We start from the raw sequence: 20,979 nt of genomic DNA on the forward strand, positions 1-20,979 counted from the left end.
CAGATTTATGGGAAAATGTCACAAAGCCCTGATAATTCAGAAGCCAAAGGGCACACTCTGAGCCATTTATTGACAATACTTAAGAAACAAAGCAAATTAAAAAAAGTTTTTTTAACTTTAAAGGCCATGGCAGACCAGGAGATAAATTGTCTCGCTATTAAGCTGGATTGCCATGTATAATATTTTTACGCGAAGTAACAGGCGATAATCTCTGCTATCACCGTGGTCGGGACTGGGAGGCCCCCACCCCAGCGGCGAAGACCTCAGGGCCCAGGCCCAGACTGGCAATCTGTGGGTTCTGGCAAATGCCAGAGGGGCTGCTATAAGGTGCCATAGAAAGTCAGTATTTAGTGGGCTGGTGGGGCTGATTGGGCCTCTGTGTACCTGAAATGCCAGGGCCTATTTTAATTCTTAGTCCGGACCTGCCTCAGCCTCCCCCCTGCTTGCAGACATAGACACCTGGAGGAGCTGTAGTTCAAGAACATATGGATTGGACTGTTGTGCTCCGAGATGCACTTTGAGTGAAACACTGCCTGAGATGCTCCATTCAAGAGACGTGGTGAGAAGTATATAGGCGCTCTTCTGTCCCATAACCACCTCAGCGACAGGACATACAGCATGCTCTTGCGCCCATAGTGCTCTTGAACCCAGAGGACGAAAAAGCCTGAATCAGAAAATTCGGCATCTCAGACCTGTCGAGGTTGCATATAAGTCAATGGGAGAAGTTCTAATGATTTTTTGATGGCCCGAAGTTTTCGGTCAAAAATCTGAGTTATCAGGTGAAAAATCGGAAAAAATCTTGAAAATCAAATGAAATATCCAGAAAAAAACTGGGTTGTTTTTTTTTCCCTCCCTCAAAAAGCTATTTTTCTGGAAAATGTAATAATAAATAAGTATAACAAACCCAGAGCAGATTTGATCGGAGTTTGTAGCAGAAAATATTGAGAAAAATACGGATTTTGATAAATAACCCCCTAGGTGTCCTTTGAATTTCATTTATGTACAGAATAGTGCACACATGCCTATGTACTCGAGCCAGTGGTAGTCTTGTCCTGTGCAGTCTGTATATACAAACATGTTTTAATTAAAGTGTATTGGAGATAGGTTTCTTTTTCATTAAAAAAAGTAAAAATGGGATTTTATTTTTTTGCCTTTACATGCCCTTTAACAGCATCAACAACCCCTAAAAAGTTGGGATTCACTTTGTCATACATTATTAATTTGGGTCAAAAAAAGGAAACTGTCTACTAAGTTCAACCACTTTAAAACATTCCCAGCGCATATATATATATATACTGTATACATATATATATATAAATAGCTAGTGATGTTCGAATTTGTCCAGTTTCGCTTTATCCCAATTTTTCCGAATTTCCTGGTGAAAAATTCACGAAACGTTGATTTTGCCGCCGTCGACAACTCAAATTCACAGCGAACACGCACCTGCCGAATAAATTCGCCCATCACTATAAAGATCCCCCTGCTATCCATCTGTAATTTCCTCAAACTTAAAGTGGGTTGTTTTTTTTATGTAAATAAGAGACTGAAATATGAATAGGAGAGGGTCTGAACAGAAATATGTTTGATAAAAAGTAGCAATAACAATAAATGTGTAGCCTTAAAGAGCATTTGTATTTTTAGATGGGGTCAGTGATCCCCATTTGAAAGCTGGAAAAGTCAGGCGATAAAGGCAAATAATTAAAAAACTATAACAAATAAATAATAAAGACCAAATTAAAAGTTGGCAATTCTAAAAGTTAACTTCAAGGTGAAGCACCCCTTTAAGCTGCTGATACATCAACAGGTACAGATGAGATACAGGTGAGGTCTTGGCACAGTCCTGCAAAGACTTCAACAAAGTCACAATATCACAATTGTTTCAGGAATGAACTGTGCTCTGGGTGCATAAGCCTCATTTGAAGTTTCAGGAAATGTTCCAGAGTTATGTGGGAAAATTGTTGCTAAACAGCAGAATAATATTAATAGTTTATGGTCAAGATATAAACGTTGCATGTAATAAATGACTATTTTGAGCATTAACCAAGTACCTAATTAAAGCACCAGATATGAGAAGAGAAAGGTCTGATTTCTGGTTGCTTGATGTTAGCTGGAAACATAGCCTCATTTTTTAGACTTTGTCTAGCAGGGAATACCAAGAAGCTAAACAACAATTATCTAAACTGTCTAAACAGAGGCTTGGGCCTCTGTGTACTTGAACTGTCAGGGCCTATTTCAAATTTCACTCTAGGGGGCAGATTTACTTATGGTTGAATATCGAGGGTTAATTAACCCTCGATATTCGACTGCCGAATTGAAATACTTCGAATATCGAAGTCGAAGGATTTACCGCAATTCGTTCGATCGAACAAAAAAACGTTCGACCGAACAATTAAATCCTTCGAATCGTTTGATTCGAAGGATTTTAATCCATCAATCGACCGATTTTTCTTCGACCTAAAAAAAGCTTAGAAAGCCTATGGGGACCTTCCCCATAGGCTAACATTGACTTCGGTAGCTTTTAGGCGGCGAACTAGGGGAAGTTTTATTTAAAGAGACAGTACTTCGACTAATGAATAGTCGAATCGTTCGATTCTAAGTCGTAGTCGAAGGTCGAAGTAGCCCATTTGATGGTTGAGTAGCCAAAAAAAACATTTGAAACTCGAAGTTTTTTTTTATTCTATTCCTTCACTTGAGCTAAGTAAATGGGCCCCTAGATCTGCAGTCTTCCTTATTGGTGCATCACTACACACATTTTTTCATAATATCTACAGTATAAATGTGGCCACTTAGTAATGGTATCTGGTAACAAAAGCCAACTTCACAGCCATCAACACTCTTTGGACAAAAGTATGCACACACCTGTGTGTCCAACATTTCATTCCAAAATCAAGGGTATTAATTAAAAGAGAAGCAAAGTCATTTTATACTTGTGAGTGCCAAAAGTTAGGCACCCCCAAGTGATTGTATTTACTTACCTGACACTCTGAGCCAGTGCTCCTATCAGCAGAAAACTGCACCGGCCCTGGGTTCTTCCAGCGATCACCATGGAGCGATCCATGGAGTTTATATAAATTATCTGCTAATGCTGACAGCCATTCATGTTGAATACGGGAATAGGGTGCACACTTAAGGTGGCCATACACTATTAGAGCTGCATATTTGGCGAGGTCGCCAAACGAGCGGATCTTAATGCTTAATGCTTCGAATGGGCACCAACTAGCTGATGTGGTCCTGGATCGTAGAAAAAAAAAACAAACTTAACTGATCAATATCTGGCCAATTTTTGGCCTGATATCGATCGGGAGGACCTGTCAGGAGCTCCCACACATGGTCAGATAAGCGGCAGAATCAGTGTATAGCCACTTTTACATGGGCAATAACAGATAAGCTCTGCAGAACGCAGTGGTACTTAACCAGGAACATAAACTCAAGTCAAATGTCTTTAATATATTTCCACTTAACTACAGGATGTAACCCTTTCTCATATAAAATAGGACAAGAATTAGTATATGTTCTATGTATGTATATGTTCTATCTATATGTTCTATCTACAGTGATACTGGTCCTTTAACCTAATTGCTCATTCTAATTAAAGAAAACGGTATAAAGTTAAAAAAACAACATGTAAATTATTTGACTTTTTTCAATAACAAAGAAAGGCAATTCACAATTTAATATACAGTAAATGAATACAGTTCCGATAGAACAGTGATCCCCAACCAGTGGTTCATGAGCAACATGTTGCTCTCCGACCTCTTGGATGTTGCTCCCAGTGGCCTCAATGCAGGTTCCTATTTTCGAAGATATGCTGCAGTGATCCCCAACCAGTAGCTTGTGAGCAACATGTTGCTCTCCAACCCCTTGGATGTTGCTCTCAGTGTCCTCAAAGCAGGGGCTTATTTTTGAATTCCTGGCTTGGAGGCAAGTTTTAATGGCATACAAACTAAGTATAGTGCCAAGTAGAGCCTCCTGTAGGCTGCCAGTCCACATAGGGGCTACCAAATAGCCAATCATGGTCCTTAGTTGGCACCACCCAGGAACTGTTTTCATGCTTGTGTTGCTCCCCAACTCTTTTTACATTTGAATGTGGCTTATGGGTAAAAAAGGTTGGGGACCCCTGCTTTAGTGGCACAAAAACCAAGTGTACTGCCAAACAGAGCCTCACGCAGGCTGCAAGTCCACATAGGGGCTACCAATTGCCAATAACATTCCATATTTTGCACCTGTAGGAGCTTCTTGCATGATTATGTTGCTCTCCAACTTATTTTACAATTAAATGTGGGTAGAAAAGATTGGGGAGCCCTGTTATAGAAGATTGCTTTGTTATTATCAGCACATACGCAGCAGGCCCTGCAGTACAGGTGGAATCACTGGACATCTGGAAGGTTAGCTGGCTGATTGGTTTGATATTACTATCTCATTCCAGCAGCCTTATGCATTCATCCTGACAAACACTTGTTTAGGTTTTTTCTAGTTGCCCCTAAATTCAACATTTCAATACACTGTGCTTTAAAACATTCTAATCATACTTTGCTCTCCAGTTCATATATATAATGATGAGAATTCTCCCACAGAGAGCTCAACGACAGTCAGCTCAGTGCTGCTAAACAGATGGCAGGCTGGTGTATAAAAGACGCCTATTGTTTACTGGATCATGGAGGATTCATACAGCAAATAATCACCTCCTACAGTTACTACATGGGGTTTTTATGGTTCAAAACAAAAGAACACAATTACAGTAATGTCATTATCACTTGACAAATAGTCACTATTTGTTATGGTTGATGAAATTGTAGTGAAAGCATATGATTAATGTTACTTTTTTCTATTGTTAACACACCCCATGGGCGCAGGGTTCATACAGTCATTACCAGATTTATGGGAAGATATCACTGAGAAAATGCAAACTAAAGCAATGCTCTTTCAGTTCTCAAGAAAGTTGGGATTAAAAGGCCTTTGGGTTTTATGACAATGATCCTGTTTCCGGGATAAAACTGGATCATCACTCACTGCCAATGTTTTCCTCTGGCTAGGGTTGCCCCTTTACGGGAAAAAGCCTTCTCATGTCAGTTATATTTTCTCCTTATTATATTGGTATCATGTTTACCAGCCAGGCCAGTAAACTGGTCAAAGCATACACAGTTGCATGGAGCAACAGCAGCTGGCGAGGAAGTGTGTGTCCCAATAGCACCAATCCCATTGTTATTAAGACTTGAAGGACTTGATCAGAGGTGCCTGATGCATTTTAGTCAGTTGATGACCACATACATACAGGATGGGAAGATCTGGTCTGCCTGCCACAGTATCAAACCTGGCTGGTCAATCAATTCTTATGACAGGTTTTGATCAGCAGTTTTGCTCTATTTGGACCTAGACATTTATAATTACAAGTACAGTTGCGGTTGCAATAAATTGTCTCATTCATGAAGTGGTTGTGTCAAAAGCTGCTCTTGCACTCCCACATAATTGCACTTGCCAAATGTTTAGAGTTTTTGCATTCTATTCCAGTCAAAATGCAAGCACCATTACTTGAATTTTGAGGAATTGGCCCTCGAGATAGGACCGGTCAGTGGCTCTGTTAAATAAACAAATTACTGGAGAGAACAAATACTTGTCGACTATGTCAGCAGCAAAACAAATCATAGCAAAAGCATGAAAACCCTCATACTGGACATACAATAAGTCAAGTCAAGCAGGACACTGTAATCATTCTGGAGAACCTTACAAGCCTAAGAACAGGTGAACAGAAACAATGTAATAAGTTTAGACCCATGGATGGTCTACAGACATAACCCCATTAACTTCTCTCTAAGTCAGTGATCCCCAACCTGTGGCTCGCATGCAACATGTTGCTCACCAATCCCTTGGATGCAGGTGCTTATTTTTGAAATACTGGCTTGGAGGCAAATTGTAGTTGCATAAAACCAGGTTTACGGTCAAATAAAGCTTATTGCAGGCAGCCAATCAACATAGGGGCTATCAAATAGCCAATTGCAGCCCTTATTTGGCACCTCCAAGGACTTTTTTCATGCTTGTGTTGCTCCCCAACTCTTTTTACATTTGAATGTGGCTTACGGGTAAAAAAAAGGTTGGGGACCCCTGCTCTAAGCTATAAGAGACAGAACTTGTCATAGTAATGACAGTCTCCCTTGTTATGTTTTATTATAATTTATTTTCTTTTGAATAAGCGACTTCAAGTCGACTCTTATAAAATTTAATAAATATTGAGACGTTGAGGGAAGTAATATAATATATAAGAAATATTAATATAATAATATGAATATAATGTTTAATATATTAATAAGGACACGCTCCAAAAGTCAACTTGTTTCTATGGAAAGTACTGCAAATTTACATTCCCCATTGAAACCTACACTAACTAACACAGTGACACTAATGCTAATCTGCATCTGCTTTGATCGAATATCATGTAAGTTGTGGTGATACATTACCTGCTTTTGTGCTGGAATTCTAGGAAAGCCCACTGCATTGTAGGTAACAATTCATGGGGGGGGTGTTTCTGCACATTTGACTTCGATTCCTTAATAAACCATATAATTTTTTTACCCAGAGCTTTAAAATAATCTAGAAGTATAAATATAGTATAAAAAATATATATAGGCACCCCCAATTAATTCAAATATTATTTTTCATGTAATATAGATCAAGTGGACACAAGTTAAATAAGGGTAAGGTCACACTGGGAGATTCGGGGGGATATAGTCGCCCGAGTCTACGTTTCCTCGTGAGGCAACTTTGGGCGACTTCATATAACGATTGTCGCGAGTGCCATGCCACAGGCGATTTTTCATTCTAGCAGACGGAAGGCAGGGGGAAGCAGTTCAGGGAGATTAGTCGCCCCAAAGAAGAGGCGATTAGTCGCCAGGCGACTAAATCTCCCAGTGTGACCCTTAGAGAACAAGAAACCATCCAACTATCTGATTTTTTTTATCACAGTAGGAAGGATCAGATTTTGCAGCATCCCACAAACTCTCGTGCTTTTGCATGATAAGATTGCACAGGAGAAATTCACTATCATGTAGCATTTAGAGATACTTGAATTATATGAAAAAATAAGAGGAACCCTTTACTGTGCCTTTAAAGCTACAGTATGCCTTGCCTTAGAAGGAAAAAACAGATATTAAAGGTGAAGGCTGTAATATTATGGTCATGCTCAGGTTTGACATAATATTTCTTTATAGCAGGTAAAGTGAATTAATAAAGATACAGCACTATTTAGTCTCAGTAACTTTATTACACAATATGATACATACAAATAAGCAATACAATACAGAGCAGTAGGAGGTACACATAGTAAAGGGTAATACAAAGAGACAGTAGGGCAGTAAGAGGCTGGTTCTATCTGTTCCTGCATACTGGTATCATTTTATTTGCATGAATAATATTTCTGCAGAATCTCATTTTATATTTTGCAGGATTTTCCCAGAGAAACAGAATCATGTTGGTTCCATTCTCTCATAAGTCATTCCTTCGTAAAGGAACACTAATAAAACTGTGAATGGCTCCATGTCATACACACGGGGATCAATCATGTCATCAAGGCACTGATTTCCATGCTCTTTGCAATGCAGGATATCCACATTATACAGCTGCTAAGCACATACAACATGACTGTACAGAGATAAACAGAATATGAAAATGGGCAACAACTATTTGAAGGGAATGTAAACCTTTAATAAGTTTCTCCCACAGTTCCCTGTCCCCTAGTTCACTCCAATAGAAGTGCCCGAAAGCTTCTTACAGATGCAAGAGGGTCATCACTACCAGACTGTAATTTTAAGACTCCATCCTCAATGTTGCTGGAATACAGCTCCCAACATACTTGAACCCTTGATTATATAATGGTTGACTACTGTATAGTATGAGTTGCAGTCCAACAACATCAGTGTTAGCTATGCTTGATATATTCTTTATATATTCTCAGGACATTTAATCAAAAAGCCTCTTTTTGTTTAATGTAAGATGGCTGGCTGCAAGTTTTTAACTTTGGCCTCCTGTTATGTTATAATACAAATAAATTAAGTCAGAAAGGGCACAGGGCTGGCAGTCTAGGGAGGTCTGGTGATTAGTTCAAATGTTATTAATGACTCATTACTCAATGAGTAGGTATTTTCATCATCACCCACCTGATTCTAGTTTCCAAATAATCCATATAATCAATTGCACAACTGGGACAGCAGTTCCAACTCGTATGAAAAAAATGGTTGATGTAAAAAGCTTACTGTAGAGAATAATCTATGGCAGAAAGTTCAAACATAAATAACAATAACGCTTACTTGTAAATAGAATATATATTATTAATGTTTTAGTACATGTTGCATATATAAATAATAAGGACATACTGACCCTAAAAATATATATATATCTAACTTACAACCTTAAGTTGTAAGAAATCTATATTTTTTATAACTGACTTGAAGAGTTTTTCTTACTGCCCTTTTCCAACATATATAGGGCATGTGTTTAGGGAAAACAAATCCACCCTTCTGGTTTAGGATTATGGTCTTTACACTGAATGGATACTGAACTGGAATACTGTACTTATAGTTATGGGATTCATTTCATGCCAACTCCTGGGCAAATGGTTTGTTTACATGGCCACATTTCAGTTCCTAAATATATTGGCCACAAGTTGTAGTCATGCCCAATCTCAGTTTAGCAATGAGCACAGTGAATTGGCTGTAGTTGATGCCACTCTGCACAGGTCCTTTACCCGTGGGCTTAGAGAAGGGGCTCTGTTGAATATTCAACATAAATTGCATTTCATTTACAATAAGGCCCTGTTAAAAGGAAACCCTTTTGGCCTTAACCGTGGGTGGTCAAACAGGAGGTTGCTCAGATTATTTTACATTAATAACTGGTTGAAATGAGGACACAAGGCAGAAATACGTTCCAGCTCACGTGAAATTCTTATGTTTCAGTTACAAATTCACGTCTACACATTTTGCAGAGCTCATGCTTCCTGATGATATATGCTAATACATCCTGCAGAAACTAATATGCACAAGCCAGGCACATGGCACCAAACTTTAAATATGTAGGCAGCTGGAAAGCAATTATAGTTGGTATTCCATTCAGCTAGTTGATAAAAATTAAAAACAATGCTCCACATCTGTAAGCCCCAGGTTAAGCACCTGATCAGAGAAGCATCAACTACAGTCGAGTCCTTATGCTCAGTGCTAAGCTGAGGATGGGCAAGAGCACCAGTAGTGTGGAGGGCGTCAGTCTAGTGGGGTAACACACCATTACTAGGAATAAGATCTTGCTGCTGATCCAATAAACCTATTGTCATAACCCCAAGTCAACTCTAGCATTCTTTTTATTGGTTAGTTTGCTTAAATACTTTATGCTTATACTGTATATATTAAAAGTTAGCATGTTAGACTTTCAGGAGATATAAGTATATACTGTAAGGGCACATGTACTTCCACAATTGCAGACATGCATGTGGCCTACAGCCTTCCAAAACTTTAGGGTTAGTCCACATGAGGAGATTCGGGGAGATTTAGTCACCTGTCGACTAATCGCCTCTTCTTCTGGGCAACAATCTGCCTCACGAGGAAACGTTGGGCGACTTCGGACGCCTAGTGTGCTTTAGTGCAGGCGACTTTTCATTATAACGGATCGGTAGACACCTCGAGGCAGTTCTGGGAGATTGTTGCCCAGAAGAAGAGGCGATTAGTCGCCAGGCGACTAAATCTCCCCAAATCTCCTCGTGTGGACTAACCCTTACATAGGTTGTTTCCTCAAAATCCATTCCAGCCACCAAAGTTTATCAAAACAGAATAACGCAGTGAAAGTGGCTAATTTAGTAGATTATTTCTGGGACTTACTTCCTCTGCATTACAATGCCATACAAAGCCTGTACCTCTACCAATTTAGCTAATAAAAGGTATCAACTTCTCTACATTATCCTGTTTTCATCAGTGGCTAACACAGTACATCACTCTGCTGCCATAGTTTATCATAACGTATAATGCAGATAATAAAAGATTAATATTATTCACAACAATATGGAGAGATCAATAGGACAGTATTAAATATCTTTGGGGAGAGATATTTAGATTTCATAATTCCTGAATTTGCGAAGAAGGTCGGAAGGGGCTTCTGCTGACCACCGGAAGTGAAGAAGGTTGTAGGGTGTGTCCAGACTTCCTAAAAATAGCAAAAAGGGAGTGAAATGAGTTCCTATGTTTATGGGAATGTGCAAAGCTTGGAAAAAAATCACAAATAATTAAGGGTGCCATTCACGTTGGGAGACCTGGTTTAAGACAGGTCTTGGAAGCAAGGGTAGTACAGGTATTTTTTTTTTTAAATAAACAATAAAATCTAAAGGTCTAAATAAATTATGCTTAGTGACGTTATCATTTATAATCAGTGCTTAGTAATGCAATTTGTTTCACATGACTTACTGAACCTTCTGCATGATAAAAAAAAAGTATACCCATGTTATAAATATGAGGATCTTAGTAGTCACTGAGGCCAAAGAGAGCTTTTATACAGGTTGTGGAAATCCCTTTCTGATGATTTCACATTCACACTATTGTTGCCTTCAGCCCTCTAGCTGTTCATGAACTACATCACACATCCAGCAACACTATCCTTGCACTTCATCAATACAAAAACATCATTTGGGCCATGAAATATTGCAGCTACCGCTGGTGAACTTTTACCTTGAGGGCTCTTAGGTGACAACACTTCATTGTCCTCTTGGGTTTTGTCCAGCAAATCACTTTCATTTTTCTTGTCATCACACATGGAAGAAACCTCATCCGGCATCTTGGAAGGATCACAAGTGGGAGCTTCCAACATTGGCTCTTTTTTATTCTGCACTGCCCAGTGCATTGACTGAAGAAAAAGGAAGTTTTTTTTACTATCAGTCATAAAAATATGGCATGCAGGGGCAGGGCCGCCATTAGAAATCACGGGGCCCCGTACAACAAAATTTTTGGGGCCCCCTGGGCCCCGCCCACACTGACGACCAAGCTCCGCCCCATATCCCGCCCACATCGCAGTTAAAAGACCACACAGACATCAGCGCTAAAAAAGTAACCCCCCCCCACACAAGTTGTAAAAAGCTATTGATGGTCAGGGCCCCCTTATAAAAAAAATTTTTTTTTTTTAAAAACATTGGTGGCAGGGGCCCCCTGTTAAAAAAAACTTGGGGCCCCAACAAAAAAAATGTAAAAAAAACTAAAAAATAAACAAACATTGGTGGCAGGGGCCCCCTTCTAAGTTAAAAACAAATTGGGGCCCCAAAAAAAAATTTGAAAAAAAATTAATTTTTTTTTGAAAAAAAAAAAAAACATTGGCGGCAGGGGCCCCCTTATAAGTTAAAAACAAATTGGGGCCCCAAAAAAAATTTGAAAAAAAATTAATTTTTTTTTTGAAAAAAAAAAAAAACATTGGCGGCAGGGGCCCCCTTATAAGTTAAAAACAAATTGGGGCCCCAAAAAAAAAATTTGGAGAAAAAAAAATTTTTTTGAAAAAAAAAAAATGGTGGCAGGGGCCCCCTTACAAGTTAAAAACAAATTGGGGCCCCAAAAAAAATTAAAAAAAAAAAAAAAACTGGTGGCAGGGGCCCCCTTACAAGTTAAAAAAATTTGGGGCCACCAAAAAGAAAATTAATTTTTTTTTTAAAAAAAAAACCCAAAAAAAAACAATGGTGGCAAGGGGCCCCTTACGAGTTAAAAAAAAAATTGGGGCCCCAAAACAAAAGTTTTAAAAAAAAGATTGGTGGCAGGGGCCTATAGAATATTAAAATAATACATTGGTGGCCAGGGGATTAAAAAAAAAAAACCACAAACTGGTGTTCAGTAGAATTGAACTCATGGCTTCAGTACTTCAACTTCGCCTCCTTTCGTGACTTCGGGTCTTTTCACCGCTTCAGGACTTCGGCTGTTTTCGTGACTTCGGGTCTTTGCGCTGCTTCAGGACTTCGGCTTCGGCTGTTTTCGTGACTTCGGGTCTTTTCGGCGCTTCGTGACTTCGGCTTTTTCCGTGACTTCGGGTCTTTTCGTCGCATCGGCTTCGGCTTTACGGCACTTCCGCATTCGGCACTGAAGAGGCAAGACGTACGGCTCGGGCGCTCGTAAGGGGGGCCCGGATCTTCAAAAAAATGCAGCGCTGCCGGGCCCCCCTTCATGCCCGGGCCCGGTACGCTTGTCCCCCCTGTCCCCCCCTGATGGCGGCCCTGTGCAGGGGTGTCCTACTGATTGCTGTTATGTACAGAATGGTGCACTTACACCCACCTACCCACACCAGTAGTAATCTTACTTCTAGCCAGTCTGTATCTACATGCAATAATAGGGTTTCACTTACTTTCTTTATTAAAATGTCTCGTAAAACTACAGTACACACAAGGATAAAAATTATTGTAGAAAAGAGAAGAGAAAAAAGAACCTTGTTTTGTGACTGCGGATTGCCTTCAAAGGTTAAAACCAACCCTCACTTCTATAGACCGTGTGTCAATTCTTTGAGCGACCAACTTTTTAAAAAGGTTGATTGAGTAAGTTTAAATTAGTACTTCTCAGTTGCAGATTAACCCAACCGCTCCTTGAGGATAAGTGCGGAATTGTGAAAATAGATACTACTTGCCTTTTGAGAAAGCTGTGCGAAACGCGCGTTAGGGCAAGACTTGACTCTTGATTTTCTTTTAATAATTATTTCACTTCGGTGAACAGAAATTGCACTTTTTAAACAAACAGGCATCTTTCCTGTAACTTTATTTTAAACCTGTTTTCTCTCCATGAACTGAATGGTCTGCGGTTTTTTAGGGTTAAATAGCCTCTCTTCTTAGACAGAAAAGATTAACAAACGAGACAGCAGCCCTTCAGTCTCTGCCTTCTCCCACTTTGTGGTGCTCCTAGGGACTTAGAAAAAATGTAACTAGAAATCTTGGGAGCAACTCCACCAACTATCTATTTTCACAATTCCTCACTTATCCTCAAGGAGCGGTTGGGTTAATCTGCAACTGAGAAGTACTAATTTAAACTTACTCAATCAACCTTTTTTATTATTAGCACTGGTCACTTTTCGTATTTATTACCTCAATTATCACGATAAATATGAACTAAGAGGTCTTTTATCAATTAATACAACACAGGCACTTTATAACTTATATCAATTAATTACAATTCATTTTTTAACTAATATAATACTATGAATTTGCTAATCTAATTGGTACCAACGTTTTTGATAAAATACACACAGAGCCGGTGTAGTGACAATCAATATTTTATTGGTTGTATTTATTTAAGCACTCGCACTTTATATTTATGGCATAAGTTGGGGAATTTACATATATGTATTAACTGATTGGTGAATGAAAAAGTTGGTCGCTCAAAGAATTGACACACGGTCTATAGAAGTGAGGGTTAGTTTTAACCTTTGAAGGCAATCCGCAGTCACAAAACAAGGTTCTTTTTTCTCTTGTCTTTTCTGTATCTACATGCAAGGCTACCTGCAGACATCAGGTAACGTGGAAGTTTTTCAAACTCTTTAGGGTATATTTACTAACATTTCAATTTCTATTTTATCATGAATCAAATTCGTTTGTTTTTAAAAAAAAAAAAATCTCTACAAATTTGAGATTTATAGTGTAAAAACCAACTCTAAAAATGTTTTTTGCCAAGTAAAAGCAGTCAATATCCCACAGAAGTCAGTGGGAGCTGTGCTTTCTTTTCTTTTCTTTTTTTAGCCAATCAGACTGAGGATTTCAGATCTTTTTTTCGCTATTAATTCTCCAAATACCTTGATATTGGATTTCTATTCAGCTTGTTCAGCATTGTATTCATTCAAACTTTTAATTTTAATAAAGACATGGTATTCATAGTTGTAGAGCAAATGAGCTAATAAGCAATTTCAAAACCCTCTAAAACCACTAAAATGAGAATGTTGATAAATGGGCGTCTTAATTTCTCTTTTAGTTACTATAAAAAACAGCTACTATAAATTAGCTTCACATATGCACGGAATATGCTTGAACATTGAAATAATTTGTGCCAACAATACATGTCTGGGACCCATATGTGGAAATATGACTGATAAATCAAGTTCAGTGGAATGTTATCTGTGTGAGTGGTAATGCCACAAACTATGTGTGTACAGGGGGCGTTCCAGAGTAGAGCAGGAACATCCAAACAGCTAAGGGGTCACTATAATACAAGTCATTAATGAGTTACCTAAATGCTTTGTTTGGGAAATGTTTGTGTGTGTTTCAGTGTCATCACAACAGGTCGCTGCCAAATGAGACACTGCACAACCACATATTTACTCAGATGTTGCCAAATAAACTTCTATTTTAAAGGAATAAAAGGAATAGTAATACTCAAATTGAAGCCCTACTAGTGACTTATAAAGATGCAAAATGATGTTGTCATACCTCAAGTTAATGCGCTTTTATGCAACAGTACTTAATTTGCTTTAGTAGCCACCAGCTGACACTGCCTAGAGTTGCACCATCTGTCATCCACAAAACCCTTCAATCCTTCTCAGTTAAGAAGACCCCCCAATACACTTCCATTACTAAACTATTATCAATGCCCAAGTGCATAAGCAAACCTTTATGCAAGATTTAATTTAAATATAACATTTTTAATTTTAATTATAGTGATGGAAAACCAAGCCCTGTACCTTTTTTTGTTTAAAAATATTAGGACTATGATATAAATTAGGGTTTGGATTCTTCTTAGTATTTTGCCAAGGTATTCAGATGAATTCCAAAATGATGTATTTGATGCATCTGTAATTATATCACACACAAGCCAATTTTTTCTGTAGGGAATTGGGCCACATGTGCGTATGGTCATATTATACAAATTTAACCATTGGATTGTCACTGATTACAGTCCCCCCATCCTACACAATAGTAAGGGTCTATTTATGAAACCTTGATATATTTTGGTCCATGTTTTTAGGGGGAAAACTCAAAAAAACTAAAGATTTATTTTGCTCCACAGCTGCTAAAAATCCGAAAAAACTCCAGCTAAAACCTGTCGAAAGTCATGTAAAAGTCAATGGTAGTGATGTGCGGGCGGGTTCGGGTGACCACACAGTGCTCCTTACGGATGGCCACCTTCAAATGCCGGCATCCGACTTCCAGGTTTATAGTGTCGCATCTGCTCGCCCCGCCCCTTATATGACGTCATCGGCTGGGCGGATCGGCGCGGGTCTATAAAAGGACCCCTGGAAGCGGGTGTGGGCGGGCGCGGGTATTAGCAAGGCGGGTTAGGGTCGGGTGTGGGTCAGGGAAACCCTGGCCCGCACATCACTAGTCAAACGGATATTTTGATAAATTAGGTAAATTGGTGGATGGGAGTTAGGTCAACTTTGTTTTAAAAAACAAATGGGAAAAATCAGAGGCTATCAAATATAAACACAGCAATCATAGGTTAATATATATGTTGAGTTGCTTTTCAAAGCTGCCTAAAAATCTTGGGACCTGGGGTTTTCCAGATAACAGATCTTTCTGTAATTTGGATCTTAAGTCTACTATAAAATCATGTGAACATTAAATAAACCCAATAGGCTGGTTCTGCCTCCAGTAAGGGTTAATTATATCTTAGTTGGGATCAATTAAAAGGTACTGTTTTATTACTACAAAGAAAAAGGAAAACATTTTTTTTTTTTAATATTTGGATAAAATGGAGTCTGTGGGAGACGGCCTTTCTGTAATTTAGAGCTTTCTGGATAACAGGTTTCTGGATAACAGATTCCATACCTGTACTTGGTCTCCTACAAACCAATTTGGCATAATGTTGAAGAATTTTTTCCACTTCCACTTTCCACTTTAATATCTTATTTCCACAAACATTTAAACATGAATTCTCTAAGTCAAAATCCTTTATAACATTACATGGAGACATAGCTCAACTATTTTGTTGCCCAAAAAGGAATACGTACAGTTTTAACAGAATCTTGCAGCGCTTCCCACTGTGAGAAAGGAATCAGAATTTTGCTCCTTCGCCAGTGATCATACTGAGCGCGACTTTCCTCGTTTGCTAGAGTTTCTTTGGCTTGCTGAAGTCTCTGGAAATCTTCCACTACGAAAATCAGGAAACAGCTAGTTGGTTAACAGGAAAATTGTTGTTATAAGCAAAGACATATTTAAGTTTTATGGTTACATTGCATATGCTTTACACTGTTTCCAGTTACCAACCAATCAAATCTTTGCTTTTCATTTCTGACTTCTAGCAGTTCAAATCTACTTACTGATTGGTTGTTATTGGCAACTGCACTGGTGCTGGAACCCTGAATTGGCATCCACTTGAGCCTTTTGTGTTTTCAACTGCAAGCTCTGTTCCTTGCCTTGAACTGTAAGATGCAAAGAGACTACCCAGCACCTTGGTTCTCCCTCCCCAAGACTGCCCCCTTGCTTTTCTAGACTGCCCACATACCGCCCATCTCATGCCAACCTGGATGCAACACTGCCAAACATTCATTCAGAGAGGAGAGCAGCTTTTTGTGAGTGCAAAGGGCTGTGCCTTAGGGTAGAGTCCTGCACGGGTCCATTTTTTGGAACCCCTACCCAACCCGTAGCCTCAACCTGCAATCCTCTACCCAGACCCGCATTCTTACCTGCTTGGACCCGCTACCCGACCCGCAAGTACCTTATCCACAACCCGGACCCACTGACCATCAAGAATCAGGAAGTGCTGTCATTGTAAACCAGAGGTGACATCATCGGAAGTAGGTGTGATCAAAAAAAAGGAGTAAAAATCGATATTGAGAAGACCACAAACCCGCAGAACCTGCCAACCCTCGTCTATACCTGCACCTGGAACTTCTACCCGCAACCCGCAGGTTTTTGTGGGTAACCGCGGGTACCCCACCCGCTGCAGGACTCTACCTTAGGGTGCAAGAAGTGGGACCATGAGCAAAATGTAAAAAATTTCCATGTAGTTTATGTCAATTTTGAACTTTAACCAAGTACCAAATTAAGGCACTAAATGGGAACAGAAGATTGCAAAATAAAATTTATTGGCCAATTTGATACTTGGGTTGCCTTATATTGTTGCTCAATGTTCTTTGGAAAGATTACTTACATATTATTAGACTTTTTTTTATCAGGAAACCAGCAGGTATATAAACTCTCATCTCATTAACTCTTAGGGGCAAATTCACTAAAGTGCGAAGTGGCTAATGCTATCACAAATTTGCGAGTGTGACGTCATTTGTTACTTATGATTTTGTTGATTTACTAATGGGCGCTGGCGTAAATTCGCTAGCGAAGTGGACCTACACTAGCGCTACTTCGCACCCTTATGCCAGGCGAAGTTGCGCTATGGCGAAGGGACTAATTCACTAACTTGCGCATTTTACTGAACGTTACCTCTTGCGCCAGACTTGCCTTCGCCACCTCAGACCAGGCGAAGTGCAATAGAGTAGATAAGGATTGCTTCAAAAAAGGTTTACATTTTTTCTAAGTCCCTAATATGCTGGCGTCTTTTCCTTTTTTAAAGGTGATAGGCTGAAAAAGATCTTAAATTTTTTTGGGGGTACCCTCCTCCCCCCTACATTTCCTAACATATGGCACCTAAACTATACAGTGGGCACATGTTACAGTTTAATAACAACTCTATTTTATTTTTTGAAGCTTTCCCAGCCTTGTGTAGTGTAATGTATTTGCTGCTACATATACGTCCATTGTACTTTAACATGGCGCCGTATGCAAATTAGGCATCGCTAGCGTAACTTCGCTTTGCTTAATGAATTAATGGTAGCGCAACTTCGCTACCGTTTGCCTCCCTGAGCGCAACTTCGGATTTTAGTGAATTTGCGTAGCGCTGGCGAAGCTCCGCCTGGCGAAGTGTGTCGAAGCTGTCGCTGGCGCAACTACAGCTCTTAGTGAATTTGCCCCTTAATCTCTAAAGAATTGCGATAATGTATTAATCTTCATCATCATCATTTATTTATATAGCGCTGTCAAGATACGCAGTGCTTTAAATCTTAATTTAAATTTTTCATTTTTAAATTAATTTCATGTTCATTTATTTTCATATATAATTATTTTATTCATTCATGTACTTTTTTTTTAATGAAAAAATGCACTATAAAAATGCATGAATTATTGAATTACCTAAAGTAGTAGCGTCATTGGTGTTGGGAGTGCTAACCTATAATCACTTTACTGTATTTAATAAGGTACCCACTTTATAGGGACAGCTGCTCCAATCCAATTCATACATACCTCCCTACGGTCCAGTTATTTGTGGGAGCTGAAAAAGGGGTGGGGTCAGGGTGGAACAGGTGGTCTAATTGGTCATTTGTTGATTTAAATGTTGGAAGCTATGTTTACACACAATACTGAAGTTGTATTTTGAACCAGTGTTTTGTGTATACAATGAAAATATACCTGCTTTTTTATCTCCAGGATGTTTATCCGGGTGACATTGAAGTGCTCTTACTTTATATTCTGCAAGAATCTGTTCAACCTAAAAGTAAAAAAATAAAATAAATCTCGATCTCCTTCAAACACATCACCATTAGTTACCTATCAACATTGTCAAGTGTGCTTACGTCTACTAGAAAATCACATAAATATGAAATAAACCCAATAGGCTGGTTTTGCTTCCAATAAGGATGAATTATTTCTTAGTTTGGGTCATGTACAAGGTACTGTTTTATTATTACAGAGAAAAAGGAAATCATTTTTCAACATTTGCATTATTTGGATAAAATGGAGTCTATGGTAGACGGCCTTTTCCATAATTCTGTGCTTTCTGGATAATGGATCCCATACCTGTATTTTAAATAATGGCACAAGGAAGCATGACAGAGGACTGGAATAATGTAAAGCCCATGGTTTAATGGACTAGCAATGCTCAGGGAAGCATTATACACTGCTTTTTAGAAAAAAAATATATTATAATGGCTTAATACTAGGCAAAGAGGCAGAACACATATGAGTGCTGTTGCTATTGCTGCTACATATGTATAATTATTATTTCAAGAGTCATGCATATATTGCACAAAAAAGGCATTACAGAGACGATTTGTAAATCAAAAAGACTATTAAGAGAAGCCTGCTCAGAATACATATTTGCACAGCACAGATGACACAAATCCATATAGACTTTATGAATCATGTGAAGTTAATTTCCTGCGGCTGAGCACCATACAATACACAAAGGGAAGAAAGCAGCAAACCTTCTGGCAGGTAGGAGATGCTGATGGAAAAGATGAGTCAAAAGTTTCTGATCCTGAAGCACAGTAAAATCATAAAAAATATATTGTAAGCTAAAACGAACATCACAGTTTGACAAATATTATATTCAGCATGGGACCTGTTATCCAGAATGGTTGGGACCTGGGGTTTTCCAGATACGCATACCTCCCAACATTTTGGAAATAGAAAATAGAGGGACAAAAAGATTTGCTTTTATTATTATTTTGCCCACGCCCATTTTTGTGACCACACCCCCTATCTACCATGTTCATTTTACAAAATGTGTCAGGTTACGAAAGTTTGAACACATTTCTGTGGTTTTTATGTGTTATTACAGTTTTGCTTATGAAGGTGAATGGCCCTTTAAGCTGCAATCACAGTTTCCCCAAGAGACCTGCTTATCTTTAATTGTTACAATTGTTTCTTTGCTTATCCTAAATTGTTACAGAAAGCATATAAGAGCACCTGCCACGTATTCTCGGCTCTCTGCCGCAAGCCAATTAAGTTAGAAACTTTGTATCTTTCTGTTTGCTGTTCAGTGCAGGAGATCAAAGGGAAAGTCAGGACATTCAGTAACAATCCGGGACTGCAGGTTGAGCTGTTGAAATCGGGACTGTCCCACGAAAAACAGGACACTTGGGAGGTATGCATATGTACTGAACTAATACAGGGTGAGTTTATGCCCATCATGCTGAACTTATTGCCTCCTACATCACCCAGTTTGAGGCTGGTTATTTCATAGCCCTATATCACATATAAAACACAACCTGCAAAAAATACATTTGATCAAATGTTTTGTATAGAGCTAATATTCACATATAAATCATTGGATGGCATTTTGCATTTCTATACTATAATTTGGCCTTGTCCTCTGTCCGCATTATCCAGAAACTCATTATCGAAAGACCATTTTCCTTCACGTTATTCTCCCATTGACTTATATGCAACCTCGACCGGTCTGAGATGCCGGATTTTCTGATTCAGACTTTTCCATCCTCAGGGTTTAATAAATTCCGAAAAATCCGTAATTACGTAAAGTCCAATTTTATTTAAAGAAATCACAAATTTTTCCTGATTTTTGCATTCAGCGTTTAGTAAATAACCCCGCTAAAAGTTAACTGAAAAGTGAACCACTTCTTCAATTTAGTGAATTTTCTAATAGAAAGTGTAGCTTCCCCAAACAAAATGTTCCCATTCCTCCCTGGTTTGAAAGATTATGCAAATATAGACCTTAGTTTCTATGTAGATTTCAACTCTAATGAAGCCCACTAGTCAGTATTCAGATGACTAAACCCCATATGAATAACATCCGCACCTACAAAACATATTCATTCCTATTCATATGCAAACAGCTTGTACATGGATTCATGTAATGTAACCTAAGATAATAAACCCCTATCAATCTAGTCATGCACTGCTGAAATAAACACACTGTATCCCAACACAAGCCAAGCACAAAATGCAAATATTGAAATATATTTGGGAAAAGTAGCAATAAATACAGACCGTGGAGAGCTCATCACAGCCGAGCAGGGAATAATAATCTGGCTCCATGCTGCTGCAGCTGCAGTTTAGAATAGAATCCATCCAGTCGTGCAGACAGTCTCACACTGACAAATAACTGCTACCCAGAAACAGAAAAACCCTGCAGCTGCTACACACTGGGAGGCTTCCAAACTGCCTGTTTAAATGGGCAACGGCTCACTTGTTGCTTTATATTGGCAAAGAGGGGAGGAATCAACTGATTAAGAAGTAGGGTAGCTTGGGATTTGTAGTTTATGAACAAAGCT

At 38.8% G+C, this 20,979-nt stretch overlaps 1 protein-coding gene across 1 annotated transcript; it reads right to left on the reverse strand.

The window, feature by feature from the left end:
- Positions 1 to 7,235: 7,235 nt before the first annotated feature.
- Positions 7,236 to 20,895, reverse strand: dnajc12.L (DnaJ heat shock protein family (Hsp40) member C12 L homeolog). The gene is made up of 5 exons (XM_018226679.2): positions 20,696 to 20,895; positions 18,377 to 18,455; positions 15,925 to 16,064; positions 10,695 to 10,869; positions 7,236 to 10,176 (listed from the first exon to the last, which is right to left on the reverse strand). The coding sequence occupies exons 1-5, from the start codon at positions 20,774 to 20,776 to the stop codon at positions 10,082 to 10,084; spliced, it is 570 nt and encodes a 189-aa protein (XP_018082168.1). The 5' UTR covers positions 20,777 to 20,895; the 3' UTR covers positions 7,236 to 10,081.
- Positions 20,896 to 20,979: the final 84 nt, after the last annotated feature.

Source organism: Xenopus laevis, chromosome 7L, assembly GCF_017654675.1.
Source record: "Xenopus laevis strain J_2021 chromosome 7L, Xenopus_laevis_v10.1, whole genome shotgun sequence".
In the NCBI taxonomy this organism is placed as follows: Eukaryota; Metazoa; Chordata; class Amphibia; order Anura; family Pipidae; genus Xenopus; species Xenopus laevis.

Bases quoted from the DNA above. Each gene is read 5' to 3' on its own strand.
- dnajc12.L (XM_018226679.2), bottom strand. From the start codon at position 20,776: ATGGATTCTATTCTAAACTGCAGCTGCAGCAGCATGGAGCCAGATTAT. The intron at 18,456-20,695 runs GTCTGTATTTAT...TTTTACTTTTAG, and splicing joins GCTGTGATGAGCTCTCCACG to GTTGAACAGATTCTTGCAGA. The intron at 16,065-18,376 runs GTATATTTTCAT...TGATTTTCGTAG, and splicing joins TCCTGGAGATAAAAAAGCAG to TGGAAGATTTCCAGAGACTT.